This window comes from Hippopotamus amphibius, chromosome 12, assembly GCF_030028045.1.
Source record: "Hippopotamus amphibius kiboko isolate mHipAmp2 chromosome 12, mHipAmp2.hap2, whole genome shotgun sequence".
Lineage (NCBI taxonomy): Eukaryota > Metazoa > Chordata > Mammalia > Artiodactyla > Hippopotamidae > Hippopotamus > Hippopotamus amphibius.
In genome coordinates this window covers 103,748,710-103,764,894 of record NC_080197.1, presented here as the reverse complement: position 1 = coordinate 103,764,894, position 16,185 = coordinate 103,748,710, and the positions used below count along the sequence as shown (strand labels likewise).

General features: G+C 35.1%; 1 protein-coding gene across 5 annotated transcripts in view; it reads right to left on the bottom strand.

The window, feature by feature from the left end:
* Positions 1-16,185, bottom strand: part of MON2 (MON2 homolog, regulator of endosome-to-Golgi trafficking) — a 114,687-nt gene that overhangs the window by 39,839 nt on the left and 58,663 nt on the right. For all 5 annotated transcript variants that reach the window (XM_057704097.1, XM_057704095.1, XM_057704096.1 and 2 more), the window contains 5 exons: positions 10,922-11,023; positions 9,693-9,803; positions 7,796-7,971; positions 5,478-5,640; positions 1,974-2,267 (listed from right to left, as the gene is read on the bottom strand). In XM_057704097.1, coding sequence (XP_057560080.1) covers positions 1,974-2,267; positions 5,478-5,640; positions 7,796-7,971; positions 9,693-9,803; positions 10,922-11,023 — 846 coding nt within the window. The remainder of the gene's footprint in view (positions 1-1,973; positions 2,268-5,477; positions 5,641-7,795; positions 7,972-9,692; positions 9,804-10,921; positions 11,024-16,185) is intronic.

Sequence of the window (16,185 nt, the reverse complement as noted above, 5' to 3'; positions counted from 1 at the left end):
AATGGATTAAAGACCTAAATGTAAGGCCAGACACTATAAAACTCCTAGAGAAAAACATAGGAAGAACACTCTTTGACATAAATCACAGCAAGATCTTTTCTGACCCATCTCCTAGAGTAATGAAAATAAAAACAAAAATAAATAAGTGGGACCTAACGAAACTTCAAAGCTTCTGCACAGCAAAGGAAACTATAAGCAAGATGAAAAGACAACCCTCAGAATAGGAGAAATATTTGCAAACGAATCAACAGACAAAGGATTAATCTCCAAAATATATAAACAGTCATCCAGCTCAATATCAAAAAAACAAACAACCCAATTAAAAAATGGGCAGAAGACCTAAATAGGCATTTCTCCAAAGAAGACATACGGATGGCCAAGAGGCACATGAAAAGCTGCTCCACATCACTAATAATTAGAGAAATGCAAATCAAAACTTCAATGAGGTATCACCTCACACCAGTTAGAATGGGCATCATCAGAAAATCTACAAAGTAAATGCTGGAGAGGGTGTGGAGAAAAGGGAATGCTCTTGCACTGTTGGTGGGAATGTAAATTGATACAGCCACTATGGAGAACAGGATGGAGGTTCCTTAAAAAACTAAAAATAGAGTTACCATATGACCCGGCAATCCCACTCTTGGGCACATACCCAGAGAAAACCATAATTCAGAAAGACACATGCACTCCAGTGTTCACTGCAGCACTATTAACAATAGCCAGGACATGGAGTCAACCTAAAAGTCCATCAACAGATGAATGGATAAAGAAGATGTGGTACATATATACAATGGAATATTACTCAGCCGTAAAAAGGAACGAAATTGGGACATTTGTAGAGACATGCATGGACCTAGAGCCTGTCATACAGAGTGAAGTCAGAAAGAGAAAAACAAATATATTAATGCATATATGCAGAATACAGAAAAATGGTACAGATCAACCTGTTTGCAAGGCAGAAATAGAGACACAGATGTAGAGAACAAACATACGGACACCAAGGAGAGAAAGTGGGGGGTGGGGTGGGATGAACTGGGAGATTGGGAATGCCATATATACATTACTAATAAGAAAAAAATATATCAAACTGTACACTTTAAAAAAAAAAAAAGTCCTCTAGGAGATTCTTACATGCTAACATTTAAGATACTGTGAAGTAGAATAATCTGGATATCAAATTACAACAGGTAAGGGAATGCAGGGGAAGCGAGAAAGAAAAAAATTACTGAGATTAACAATGAAGCTATTTGAAAAGATAACAGGAATCAGAGAAAATATCAGTTTGTTTTTTAAAACACTAAAGGACTCAAGCATGTTTGTGATCTGAGAAGCCAGGGGATGGAGCTGAAACAGAAGATGCAGGAGGGAGCAGGGTTTTGAATTATTTTTATTAGGGAACATACATTATTAATTTCTTAAGAAGACATTTTAGGGTCTTTTTATTAAACTGAAAACACTGTTAAATACAATTAAGGTTTACCATATTGTATCATGTGAAACTTACTAATTTCAAAAATTCACAAAAGCAGTGAAAGAATTATAAATAGAATTTTATTAAAATGGAAAAGATTAAATAAAGAGAGCCTTTTAGCAAAGAGAGGATGCTCACCAATAAGCTGCTGACTTCAGAGGGGGCTTTTAATATTTAACTTGTTCTATGTGAGGTGCAATTAAAAATATGACAAAGGCAACATTTTCTGTTTTGCCAAATGCCCAAATGGATGGAAATTCTTCTTTAAAAATTAACAGGAACAAAAAGAATACATACATATACATATACATATACATATATATAAAACTGAATCAATTTCCAGTATACCTGAAACTAACACATTTTAAACCAACTAGACTTCAATTAAAAAAACCAAAAAAATTATTTTTTATTTTTTTAAATTAATAGGAGCAAGTTTAATTGCAGAAGTATATAAGCATGTCTCAATTAAAAACTGATAACTCAAGCTATTTTACATTACCTTCCAAATAACAGTGTGCCACGTTGAATGCTGTAATAAAGTTCCATGTGCACCAATTGTTGAAAACAGAGTTTGTCCTGCACTCTTCCTGACAGCAGGGCGGGGGTCCACACATAGTTCACCCAATTTTGCATAAAGACACAACCACAAGCAATCAAACGGTGGTGCAGGGTGGAACGGCCGATTTAAAACCACTCCTTTCTCTTCTGCCTGCTTTTGCTGTGCTGCCTCTTCTTTATTTAATTCCTTTTCAATAGTTTCTCCTCTTTGGAAAAAATAATCTGAAATATTCCACTAAAAAGCAAAGGCAAATATATCAATTCATTCATAGATTTTATTTTAAACACATAGATATGCAACACATAGTTTTTCAGAATAAAACTTAAAAACAAATACTTCAGAAACTCTTTTTCTAGTAGAATGGATTTAATGACAATATCTCTTCCTCTGTCAAGTGTCTTTACCTGATTTCAGAATCTGAGAGACCAATCTTGTGCTAACATTAATATTTTTAAAAATCTGGTGCAGCCAATGTGGAAAACAGTATGGAGGTTCCTCAAAAAACTAAAAATAGAACTACCATATGACCCAGCAATTTCACTGCTGGATATATATTTGGGAAAAAAGAAAACACTAATTGGAAAAGATACATGCACCCCAATGTTCAGAGCAGCACTATTTATAATAGCCAAGATATGGAAGCAACTTAAGTGTCCATCAACAGATAAGCAGATAAAGAAGATGTGGAGGCTAGACAGGTAAACAGATAAACAGACATACTGTATATATTGCATATATATGTCTTTCTATATCTGTCTGTCTGTCTGTCTGTCTGTCTATCTACCTATCCATCCATCCATCCATCCACATACACACCCACAATGGAATACTACTCTGCCATAAAAAGGAATGAAATTTTGCCTTTTGCAACAACATGGATGCTTAGTGAAGTAAGTCAGACACACAAATACTGTATGTTATCATTTATATGTAGAGTCTAAGATGATTCAAACAAATGAATATAACAGAACAGAAAGAGACTCACAGATACAGAGAACAAACTAGCAGGGAGATGAAAGGGGCGAGGGACAATATGGGGTAGGAGATTAAGGGGTATAAATTATTATGTATAAAATAAATAAGCTACAAGGATATATTGTAATATAGCCAATATTTTATAACTTTAAGTGAAGTATAATCATCAAAACTTTGAATATCTATGTTGTACACCTGAAACTAAGATAAATCAACTATACCTCAATAAATAAAAGAAAAAAAGAAAACAAGTTGGCATTACCTAGAAAGTTGAACACGCACAAAGACCCAGCAATTCCAATGTAGGCTATGTGCCCTCAAAAAAAATCCTTGTACAAGTGCAAGAATCTTTATGGCAGCATTGTTCATAATTGCAAAGTCCAAGAAACAATTCAAGTGTCCACAAAAAGTAGACTGGATCATTAAACTGTGGTATAATCATACAATGAAATACTGCATGATTGCATCAACATGGATGAATCTCAGGAATAAATGCCAAACAAAGAAACAATAAAAGATTAAAGTATGATTCTACTTATTCTGTTTCATAAGCAGGCAACTAAACGATATATTGTTTAAGGTTAAAAGGATAAGGTGACAAAAACTACAGAGAGAAACAGGGAAGCAAGTAACAGAAATTTTAGGATAGAAATGACTCTGACAGAGGAGACCGGTGCAATCTGAGAGGCGCAAATGAAGGGTCTTAAGTAGGGTGATGTGCCATTTCCTGCTTGGGCGATAGGTACAGAGGTGTTTGGGTGTATTCTTACTTCACAGTAAAAATTAAAAGAAATGAAGGATGATAAAAAAGAAAAAAAATGTTTAACATGAAAAATTTCAAGAATATAAAGAAAAACAGGGAGAATATGTCAATATACTAATATAACCAACATCTAGATATAACTAACATTTTATCATATTTACTTCATGCTTACGTTTTATAACCTCTACTAGAAAAGGCTTAAAAAAAACATAACCATGATACCATTATTACCCTAACAAAATTATTAACAGTCCCTTATTATCATTTAATAATATTTTGTAATTTCATACAAGAGTAATTAATACTGTCAAACATGTCTTATGACTTCACTGTCAACCACAGTAAGGTATGTGAATTAATGAGAATTATGTCAATGGTAAAAATGTAAATATAATACCCATGGACATAAATGTAAAATAAAGGAGGTGATACCCAGCAGTAATTTAATCAACACAATTAACCAACCACTCTTTGGAAGCAATTAAATACTCAACATGCCTATGTTTTCCCCCATGATTACATTTTTAATTGTAAAATATTAACTTATCTAGCCTGTGAGGAACATTTAAGTTTGACTTTAAAAACTTCTGAATTATAATATACATTTAAAAGAGTCTAAATAATTGCCTTTAAATAAATGTATACTGTTTACTTCTCTATATGTTTACTTAATGTAATATTAACAATACCCTAACATGGATTTCATTATGCCTATACTCAAGATCAGTAAAATGAGGCTCAAGAAGTCAATAGTTTAACAATGAACAAGAGCCAGACAGAGTTAAAACAGTGCATGTGTATCTGTTTCTACAGCCTAGGCTCTCCCACTATTATATGCTATCTCCTAACCATCTAACTAAGCAGTGTTGACACAATACACGACTATGCAAGTGGTAAAGTCTTTACTGAGGCTTTACTTACTAATTAAGTAGTACATAAAAATGTTACTACTGTCAGAAAGAGAAAGACAAACACCGTATGATATCACTTATATGTGGAATCTAAAATATGACACAAATGAACCTATCTACGAAATAGAAACAGACTCACACACATAAAAAACAGACTTGTGGTTGCCGGGGGGTGGGGGTGGGGTTGAGGATGGCTGGATTAGGAGTTTGGGGTTAGCAGATGAAAACTATTCTATACAGAATGGGTAAACAACAAGGTCCTACTGTACAGCACAGGGAACTATACCCAATATCCTATGATAAACCATAATGGAAAAGAATATAAAAGACAATGTGTATATATATATACGTATAACTGAATCACTTTGCTGTACAGCAGAAATTAACACAACATTGTAAATCAACTATACTTCAATTTTAAAAAATGTTCCTACCAAAATAATGTTAAAAATCAATTACGCTTCACATTAGAGTCAACTGAACATCTCTTGTATCTACTATTGTTTACTAAATCCTCCCACAGCAAACCTTACAAAAGCCAAATTTCAGCTCAATATGTCAAAATTATTCCAAATATTCTGCTCTTAAAGAATTATTTCTTAAATGAGTTTAAGAAATTCAAAAAATTTCTTAAATATTTCTTAACTATTATTTAACCCTTCATACAAGGTATAAGTTTGGTACTTAAAAGTCACTTAAATGACTTCTATAGAGTCAAAAGCATACTTGCTTAGCATTCACTCTCAACTGCCAACAATGATTTCTAGATTCTATAATGAAGGCAATGATACTTACCAATAAACCTATTGAAGTTAAACTAATATTAAGTTCTTGGTTATGAAGTCCAAAGCTACCTGCAACATCTACAACTATCTGCAGGCAAGAACAAGGCATTGTTGGTAGAAAATCTGTCACAACCAACTGAAGACACTGGAATGCAGTTCGTATCAAGGATTCTCTGAAAATACAAAAGAAAAGAAACATACTCATGTATTTAACAGCAATGCAAGGGAAAATACATACTTTACAATAATTTGAACAAAGCAAAATTATATTTTAAAATTGGAACAAGAAAATATTCCCTAACATAGATCATACAGTACTTCAACATTTATATAAATGTAAAAAAAGATACGCTTACTTAAAAATAATTAAAAAGAAGGAAGCTTACAGGAATAAGAAACAAAAACAGTAAACTAAAAAAAAAGAAAATATGTATTAATGCCATATTACTTCTATTTTGCATCAACTAGCCAAACAAAACAGACATTGAATGAGAAAGAGAAACTGGATACAGCTACTTTCTCACCACTGTATCCTCAATATGTAGCATGGTGCCTAGCACGGGAAAATACACAAAATTCACTCACTGGATGCAAATGAGTTCCTTATTCTTTTATATCTATATTTTATTTAAAATTCTATATCCAGTGTGTAAAAGTAAAGAGTAATTTTGTATTTCAAATGAAGACAATAAGAAGTATATGGTTTGGGAAAAAAATTCTGGTTGTGAAAAGAACAATGAAAACAGGGCTTCCTAGGTGGCACAGTGGTTGAGAATCTGTCTGCCAATGCAGGGGACATGGGTTCGAGCCCTGCTCCAGGAAGATCCCACATGCCGCGGAGCAACTAAGCCCGTGCGCCACAACTTTTGAGCCCATGTGCCTCAACTACTGAAGCCCACGTGCCTAGAGTCCGTGCTCCACAACAAGAGAAGCCACGGCAATGAGAAGCCCACACACCACAACGAAGAGCAGTCCCACTAACCGCAACTAAAGAAAGCCCGCGTGCATCAACAAAGACCCAACACAGCCAATAAATAAAGAAATAAATAAAATTTTTTTAAAAAATGAAAACACATTAAAATAGCTAACAAATTGAGCATTTATTATATCATGTGCTTTCTAAGTGTTTTACATGTATTAATTAATTTCACCCTTACAACACACTCTATTTTATAACTGCATTGTAAGCTGGGAAAAGAAACTTCAGCTTGATCTAGGCTTTGGCTGATATCTTTCCACTTTAATCATCTCATATTTTATAGTATATAAGGAAATTTGTTATTACAAATAAATAAGAAAAATTAATTTTCCATAACAGTCTGAGGCATCTCAGTCATGTAAAACTCCTAAAATGGTCATCAAAACAAGATATTATGAGTCCTGCCGCAGAATTACAAATATATCTAAATGTTTGCTAAATCTCTCCACTGCAATGTTCTACCTTAAATTAAACAAGTCCATACATTTCCTCCAAATGTGCTCTTCTGTATTCCCTATTTAGTTAAGAATACCACCGTCCACTAAGCTGCCTAAGTCACAAATCTGGGAGTCATCCCTGATTCTGTTTGCTATTTCTCCCTTCACTCCAACAGTCAATCTATTAAGTAGCTCAAATCCATCTCTCCCTCTCTGTATCTCTAGAGAGCACTGCAGGATTTCCCACTTAGCCCTCAATGCTACTGACATAGTGATGTATCTCAAATGCATATCCGATCACATCATTCCTCTGCTTAAAATCCTAACATGCCTCCCAAATGTACTGAAGAGAAATCCAAATAATTTATAAAAGCATATAAGGTCCTTTTCAGTTTTGGCTCTGCCCCACTCCACAGGCATATACCCCTCCCACTGGAGTCCTATTCTTTTGCAGCATAACAAACTACGCTCTTACTGGGATCCTAGGCCCTGTTCCTTTTCCACAGGTTTCTACTTTTAGAGCAGGAACTATTTATCCACGTAATCAGACTAACTAGCAAGTACAGTATATGCAGAGAGGTCAAACACTAAATGCTCATTCACATCTTACCAAATTATTTAACAAAAGGAAACAACCATTGGATGTGTTTCAGAGTTTGTTAGTTTGATGCATTTTTCTTATTGTAAGTAAGAACTTTGTATTCATGTATAAATGGCAAAGAAATAGCAATTTTTCCATCCTCCCAAAACAAATGTGAGCCATAATAGCCCTGTAGCCACTGGTAAGAAAAACTATTCTAGATCTTAAACTTAAGCAGGAAGGGCAAACATAAAAAATTAACCATCATCTCAAGATTTTAGGAGGGATTCCCTTTTCCTATCACTTTTTGGATGTTAATTTTAAATACTTACCCTTGATCATTTCTGATTGCTCCCATAACTCCAAGCACTAATGGCCATCCAGGCCCAAGACTGTCTCCCTGACTCTGCAGAATCTGCAACACACATTCTAATTGCTTGAGTCGGATATCTGGATGGTTAATATTGGACATCTCCTTTAATGGGTTCAGTAAAAGCAACTGCAGCCTCTGAAAAGAAGGCAAGAAGCTAATTAGAAAGATAAGTCCCAGAACATGGAAAGGCTCTGCTATTGCCTTTCAAGTTTAAATTCACCTCCACTCAGACTGTAATGGTAAAGATAAGTTTTTTTAAGTAAAATAAACATTGAAAATAATTTCTCTGACAGTAATCATTAGGATTATTTTGTCACCTGTGTTTTGTTTTTTTTTTTTAGTAAGAGAAAATAAAAACCTTTAAGATGCTACATTTCAGGATAAATAAGGAGTGACTTTATGTTAAAAGGTATTAATTATAAGATAGCTAGTGGGAAGCTGCTGCATAGCACAGGGAGATCAGCTTGATGCTTTGTGATGACCTAGAGGGGTGGGAGAGGGAGGGTGGGAGAGGGAGGGTGGGAGGGAGGCTCAAGAGGGAGGGGATATGGGGATATACGTGTACATAGAGCTGATTCACTTCGTTGTACAGCAGAAACACAATACAGTAAAGCAATTATAAGGGTTAAAAAAAATGGTTTTAATTATATAGACCCATACAGAAATGAATCTCACTACAGGAAATATACCTATATATATCTAGCTCTATTTGGAAAGAAGAAAATTCCCAATTTCTAAAATTACCTTTCATTTACTCTATTAAGGCATACCACATTTATTTAACTTTAAAAGTCTCAATACTCCTAAAAATGAACAAGTACGGTAGACAAAGATGACATAAAACCACAAAATTTTTTTATTGTCGGAAAGTGAAAAAAGCACTATTCCTTTCAGCATTTGAAAGCACTTGCTTCATTTTTAACTTTTTTCTCTCCAAGGATTCATTTATATGGTTCATTGACTGAACATTTATTAAGCTCTCACCAGGTGCCAGGTATTAAGCTGGATGCTGAGGATATATACACGAACAGGGCTTTCTTTACAAAAAACTTAAATTGTAGTAGGAAAAAGTATGAAATCACTAAGATGTGAGCTCTATAAAAATGAAAATCTTTTTCTGTCTTATTCATCATTCTACTCTAAGAGCTAAAATACTGCCTGGTATAGTATGCACTCAATAATTATTTGTTGAGGAAATCTGTAGATTATAACTCATATAATATAGTAAGACAATAAAGGCAATGGGAATGGCTATTAAATGCCTCATTCCTACCCAATCTTCAAATAATAAAACTTCAGTGGGCTTTTTAAAAACTGTATAAAATATATGTGAATGGTTATGGGAGTCAGGACAAAGGATTCATGACAAAAGTAAGTTCTGAAAGTATAAAATAACCTCTAAAAGCATTTAAAAATAAAAATCTATTTTATTGTGCTTGCTTCTTTTGCCACTTGTTCCTCCCATGTAAGGGTAATGAGCGGGAAAAACAAAAACAGAGACGGGTACGGCCCAAAGGAAACGAGGCTGACAAAGCATGGCCCCAAAATGAAGCCTTGGCATTGCACAAGGAGGGAAACTTCCAGACTGGGAGACCAATTCCAGGTAATTTATTAACTTATGTCTGTGTCATTAACAAGAAAATTTTTTACAAATTCAGTATAGATAATCCTAAAATTCCAGGCATATCAACCTTCTGTAACAGATCCATGGCCTACAAATAAAATAGAATATTAAGCAACAAGACCCACTTTTAGACTATCATCTATTTGATAAATTAGGAAAAGTTAAAGTTACACATGGGAGAGGATGATTTTACATTAAGTACTTTTTAAAAAGAGGTAAGTTTTTTTTTTACCTGGTTTTGTGAAAGTGGAGGATCATGGTTAAATGTTAATCCTGCTTTAATAAGTGAAGTTAAAGCTTCTGCTCCCCATTCTCTCATTCGAGAGTTTGGATGCTGGCACACCTAAGGGTACACATGTTGAACAAAACTTAATATTTAACTTATATACTTAAGCTATGCGTCACACATCAATTTGAGAAAAGAAAAATTAAAACATCACATTTTCTATGCTTTCATATTTAAAAAATTATACCAAATGTTCATCAATAAGCTTAAAGAATATGTGAAAATATCCAAAATGTAAGTAAGCTTACCTTCTGAATAAGAGGCAAGAGGAAGCAATAGAGAGACAGAAGATAAAAGATGAAACTAAACAAGTTACAGAAAAGAAAGGATTTCATGAAAGTAAATGATGTCATCAGAATAAACAGAAGAAGTAGGTAAGGTTCCTAATCAGGTCTACCTTCATAATCAAATACTGATCTAAAACTTTAAAAACTTATTTTTTGCCATTTGATGAGAATTCCATAATGAAGAAATCTGCACGTATTCTTTAATAGCTCATAAAAGTAATCCCAATAAAATGGAGGGAAAAAAAGAAAGAGAAGAAAAGACAAGCACGATTCTTTTCCTATTAAGAACAACACCGTTCTCAGATTACTAAAATAACGTGAAACAGCCATGGCAGCCTAAGCTGCACGTAAACATGTATTCAATAGAAGCTGCTGTTATTAAGCAGCAGCTAATTATTCGGATTCACCCCAATCTGAATACAAGAGAATACAAATCCAGATAAAATTCCCTGCCACTATCTGTAATTAGTGATACCAAATAGGTTTCTTTTCCCTTTGTAGAAAAGCTACCTCATAATCACAGGAAAGGCTGTAACGGAGCAGTGTTTATTACTAAGTCTCAGTCCTAATTGCCTTCAAGTTTTAGAACTAGCTGAAGCTGAGGGGATCAAAAGATAATATAAGAAAGCGGTCCCAAGCTAACAGCTGAAGAAGACTTGAGAGATTTCATTGATATATCACCCATTTTCAGCCAAAAAAGTCAACTTATTTCTTCACCAAAATGATTAACGATAAAACTTTAGTCCCTGATAAAATACACAGATAGAAGTACAAGGAAAAAAAATGTTAATGCTGATTCTTCCTATGGTTATCCAGAATCTTTAACTCACTGTGTATGTCTCTATTCTAAACAAAAAGTAAATACAATAATTAAGAAAAAGAGGTTACCTCAAGTAGATGGCCAGTTAGAGGTCTCCACAGAATTTCTATTCGGTGCATGTTAACTAGACCAGTTTCTAACAATTTGGCAACAGCAAAAAGAGATGGTTCCTAGAAAGAAAACATCATACGTTTTTATATTATGAGGAGAATTTGAGTATATCAAACATAAATAAAACTGAGAATAGTGTGAAAAGCAAAACTATACCTAATGTATGATTAATTAGCAATGAATACAACAAAACCTCAGTTACCGTAAGATAAGCCTTTCTGCCCACCCTCAAGGATCCAGAATAGCTCCTCATCAGAAAATTTGGTTGGGAAGAGAATGCTTTCGTGGGAAAAGACTGAAAATTCAAAAATTGTACCAGACACACAGACCCGAAGGAAAGCATTCTGCGATGGACTGAACTGTGACCCCGCCCCACTGAACTTCAGATGCTGAAACGCTAGCCCCTAGTGTGCTCTTACCTGCAGGGTTTATAAAGAGGTAATTCAGGGTAAGTGAGGTCATACGGGTGGGGCCCCAGAAGGTAAGATTAATGTGCTTATGAGAAGAAACACCAAAGAGCTTGAGAGCTCATCCGTGCTCCTTCTCCTTCTTCCTCTCCCTCTTCCCTCTCCCTCTCTCCCCGCCATGGGCGGACACCGTGAGAAGGCAGCCACCTTTCAATCCAGAAAGAGCGTCCACACCAGAACGGATCATGCTGAAACTGAATTTGGACTTCCAGCTTCCAGAACTATGAGAAAATTAATTTCTATAGTTTAAGTTATCCAGTCTATAGTATTTTTTGTGGCAGGCTGAGCTGACTAACAGACATTTTTATTCGTGAAATCTTCAAATGCTCAGGTTTTGTGTGTGAATATCAGGAAATATGAAAAACAACAACAACAACAACAAAACAACAGAAAGAAGGCAACGGAGATCAGGGGAAAGAAGCATGGTGTCAAGAAGAGGCAGAAACAAGGGCCGTCAGTTTAGACACTAACAGAACGGTTGCAGAGACAGTCTCCGGCATTTCAACAACAGAAAGGGAGGCAGTGTACCCCATAAGTGGCAAAACTAGAGTACTCCGCCCATGCATTCTAGGAACAGTTTCAATAAAAAAATCAAAGGACCACTATCTCTAATCCAATCTTAACAGAGGTAGTAAAATATACTTAAATGCAAACTAAGCTGACTCAAACCATGAGAATTTTTGGATGAGTGGCTGCGGCACTTCAAATGGAGACAATGCATTAGGAAAAACAAAAGGCAACTGAAATTTAAAAGCAAATTATGATCATAATGATTTTATAATTTTTACGAAAAAAGATTTTGTAATTATTTTATACCCAACATTTTTACAGTGCTGATAAAAATCTAACATGGAAACAAGTGATATTTATTTTTCTTTCCTAGTAAAAGCCACTGAACAAAGTACCCTGGGGTTTTAAGACAAATATGGTCAGGTTGACCCTTCCTGCGTATGCCAACGCTGTAGGTATCCTAAAAATTTTTGTGGTAGAAAAATTCATCATTCTAGAGACAATATGATACAGTCGTTAAGACTGATGCCTATGAACTTTTAAGATCTCAACAGTACCACTTAATAGCTATGTAACCTTCAGTAATTTAATCTTTTTATTGAGATATAGTTGATTTATGATATTAGTTTAAGGTGTACAATACAGTGATTCAAAATTTTTATAGATTATATTCCATTCATAGTTATTATAAAATATTGGCTATATTCCCTGTGCCATTCGATATATCCTTACTGCTTTTTTTTTTTTTTTTTTGGCTGCATTGAGTCTTTGTTGCAGTGTGCAGGCTTCTCAGTGCGGTAGCTTCTCTTATTGCAGAACATGGGCTCTAAGCGTGCAGGCTTCAGTAGTTGCATCATGCAGGCTCAGTAGTTGTGGCTCACAGGCCCTAGAGCGTGCAGGCTTCAGTAGCTGTGGTGCACGGGCTTAGTTGCTCCACAGCATGTGGGATCTTTCCAGACCAGGGATAGAACCCGTGTCCCCTGCATTGGCAGGCGGACTCTTAACCACTGCGCCACCGGGGAAGTCCTGCTAATTTATTTTATACATAATAGTTTGTACCTCTTAATTCCCTTACCCTGTTTTGCCCCTTCCTCCTTTTCTCTCTCCACTGGTAACTATTAGTCTGTTCTCTACATCTGTAGGTCTGTTTCTTTTTTTTATTATACTCACTAGATTTTGTTTTGGGCTTTCTGTTTGTTTTTGTTTGTTTGTTTTAGACTCCACATATAAGTGATAACATACAGTATTTGTCTTTCTTTGTCTGATTTATTTCACTAAGCATAATACTCTCAGGTTCCATCCATGTTGTTGCAATGGTAAAATTTCATTCTTTTTAATAGCTACTGAATTTTTTTAATCTATAAAATGGAGATAATAATATACAGAAATGACCTCACATTAGAAAGTGCCTGGCACATAATAAGTCCGCATAAATGTTGCCTCGTATTACTTCCTCCTTTTCCTCCTCCTTCTTATTCTAATAAGGACATACAGAGGAATCATGTAGCATTTAAAAGAATGTTTATGTACAGACCTCATACCCAAAGATTCTTATATTCATGAAGCCTAGAATGTGCCCTGACTTCTGCATTTTTAAAAAAATGCCATACCTGACTCTGATGCACATAAAAGTTAGAGCCACAAGTGAAGTGGTTAAGAATGGAGCTCTGGAATGAGACATATGTGGGTTCAAACCCAAGCTCTACCAATTACTAAATAGGTGACCCCAGGCAGGCTATTTAAGCTATTTTTATATTTCATCTGTAAAAAGCGGTTACTACTACTGAACATGACAGAGTTGTTTTAAATGATTAAATAAAAATATGGAAGTTAGTACCTGACATACAGTAAACAAAGAATAACAGCCCTTTTATTATTTTTGTTGTTATACAGACTTTGGTGATATGCTTGCTTAAGCATCAGCAACACTGCCCCTTTCTAAGAAAGAATCTTCAAGCTTTACCATCAGCTACCTCCTCAACACATCAGCACAAATTCCTGAAATGGGGACCACACATGAGATGACGGCTCACTTTACAGCCGCACCTAAAGGACAATGATGTATACATTTTACTCCCTAGGGTATTAAACTCACAACAGCTGACACGGATACATCTTAAAAAAATACAAAAGTTACTACTTATTTTAACATCTGAATATTTATAAAATTTTTATGGAAAGCACAAATGAATAATACTGTTTTACACCTCCATAAAAATAACTTTTATAAAGTTTATACTTGAATAGTTTTAAAAACTTTTATTTCCATTCCATATTCACCATATCACTTTACAAAATTAAATCCTAAAATGGAGAGATGTGACCCCATTCTCAAGGAAGTCACCTCTATTCCAGTGTGTCCATTTTCTCAACATCTGTTCCCTCCAAGCCTGCCTGAAATATCACATTTACTCCTACAACTCTCTTGAAATTGTACTCTTCAAGGTGGATAATAAACTAATAATACTCAAATCTTTTATTTTTTTCTCAATCCTCATTGATCTTGACTTCTGGTAACACTGTTCTCTTCTGACTTCCATGAACCTACCCTTTCCTACATATATATTTCCTACCATTCCTTCAGTATTCAGCTCCAATCACACTAATTTATCTCGATTAGTTTTGTTTTAGTAAAAATAGGTACTAAAAACATCTTATGTAACAAGTCAATAAGAATTCAGAAAACAGGTCTCATATCACTTAATATCTACACTATTTATTTAGACAGACTTTCTTACCAGCTTAACTGCCACTTATCCATGAGCCAAGTGATTTATACGCTCTTTAAACTAGAAATACTATATTTCCTTTATATTTTCTAGCAGAGTGTCATGTACACAATAAACATACTGTACTTGTTGAGTGAATACATAAATTCTCAAGCCATTACCATATAAATTTGCTTAGATTTCATTAAGGTACTCTATTAAAAATATTATAGTTTTGTGTTAAGAATTAATCTTAAGGATGAATTGGGAGATTAGGATTGCCATATATACATAAGAAAAAAAAATGTCAGGGAGGGAGGGGATACGGGGATATGTGTATAAATACAGATGACTGACCTTGGTGTACCTCAAAAACTGGTACAAGAGTGTAAAGCAATCAGGAATTTGATTACTTCACTGTATTTTATATTATCCTTGTCTTGCTTTGGAGTAAATTATAATATATACTTTCAAACACTTGCATACTTATGTAACTCTCTATGTGCTATAATATACAAAACTTTGCTCTAATAAGATCTTACTGGCAGACTTCCTAGATGGCGCAGTGGTTAAGAATTCGCTTGCCAATATAGGGGACATGGGTTCAATCCCTGCCCCAGGAAGACCCCACATGCCATGGAGCAACTAAGCCCGTGTGCCACAACTATTGAGCCTGCACTCTAGAGCCCATGGGCCACAACTATTGAGCCTGAGTGCCGCAACCACTGAAGCCCACGTGCCTAGAGCCCGTGTTCCACAACAAGAGAAGCCATCACAATGAGGAGTCCGTGCACCACAATGAAGAGTAGCCCCCGCTCACTGCAACTAGAGAAAGCCTATGTGCAGCAATGAATACCCAACGCAGCCAATTAATTAATTAATTAATTTTTAAAAAAGACAAAGGATTAATCTCCAAAATATACAAGCAGCTCATGCAGCTTAATACCAAAAAAGCAAATAACGCAATCCGAAAATTGGCAGAAGACCTAAACAGACATTTCTCCAAAGAAGACATACAGATGGCCAACAAACACATGAAAAGATGCTCAACATCACTAATCATCAGAGAAATGCAAGTCAAAGCCACAATGAGGCATCACCTCACACCAGTCAGAATGGTCATCATCAAAAAATCTAGAAACAGGAAATGCTGGAGAGGGTGTGGAGAAAAGGGAACCCTCCTGCACTGTTGGTGGGAATGTAAATTGATACAGCCACAATGGAGAACAGTATGGAGATTCCTCAAAAAACTAAAAATAGAACTACCATATGACCCAATAATCCCACTACTGGGGATATACCCTGAGAAAACCATAATCCAAAAAGAAACGTGTACCACAATATTCATTGCAGCAATATTTACAATAGCCAGGACAGGGAAGCAACCTAAATGCCCATCAACAGATGAATGGATAAAGAAGATGTGGCACATATATACAGTGGAATATTACTCAGCCATAAAAAGGAATGAAATTGAGTTATTTGTAGTGAGGTGGATGGACCTAGAGTCTGTCATACAGAGTGAAGTAAGCCAGA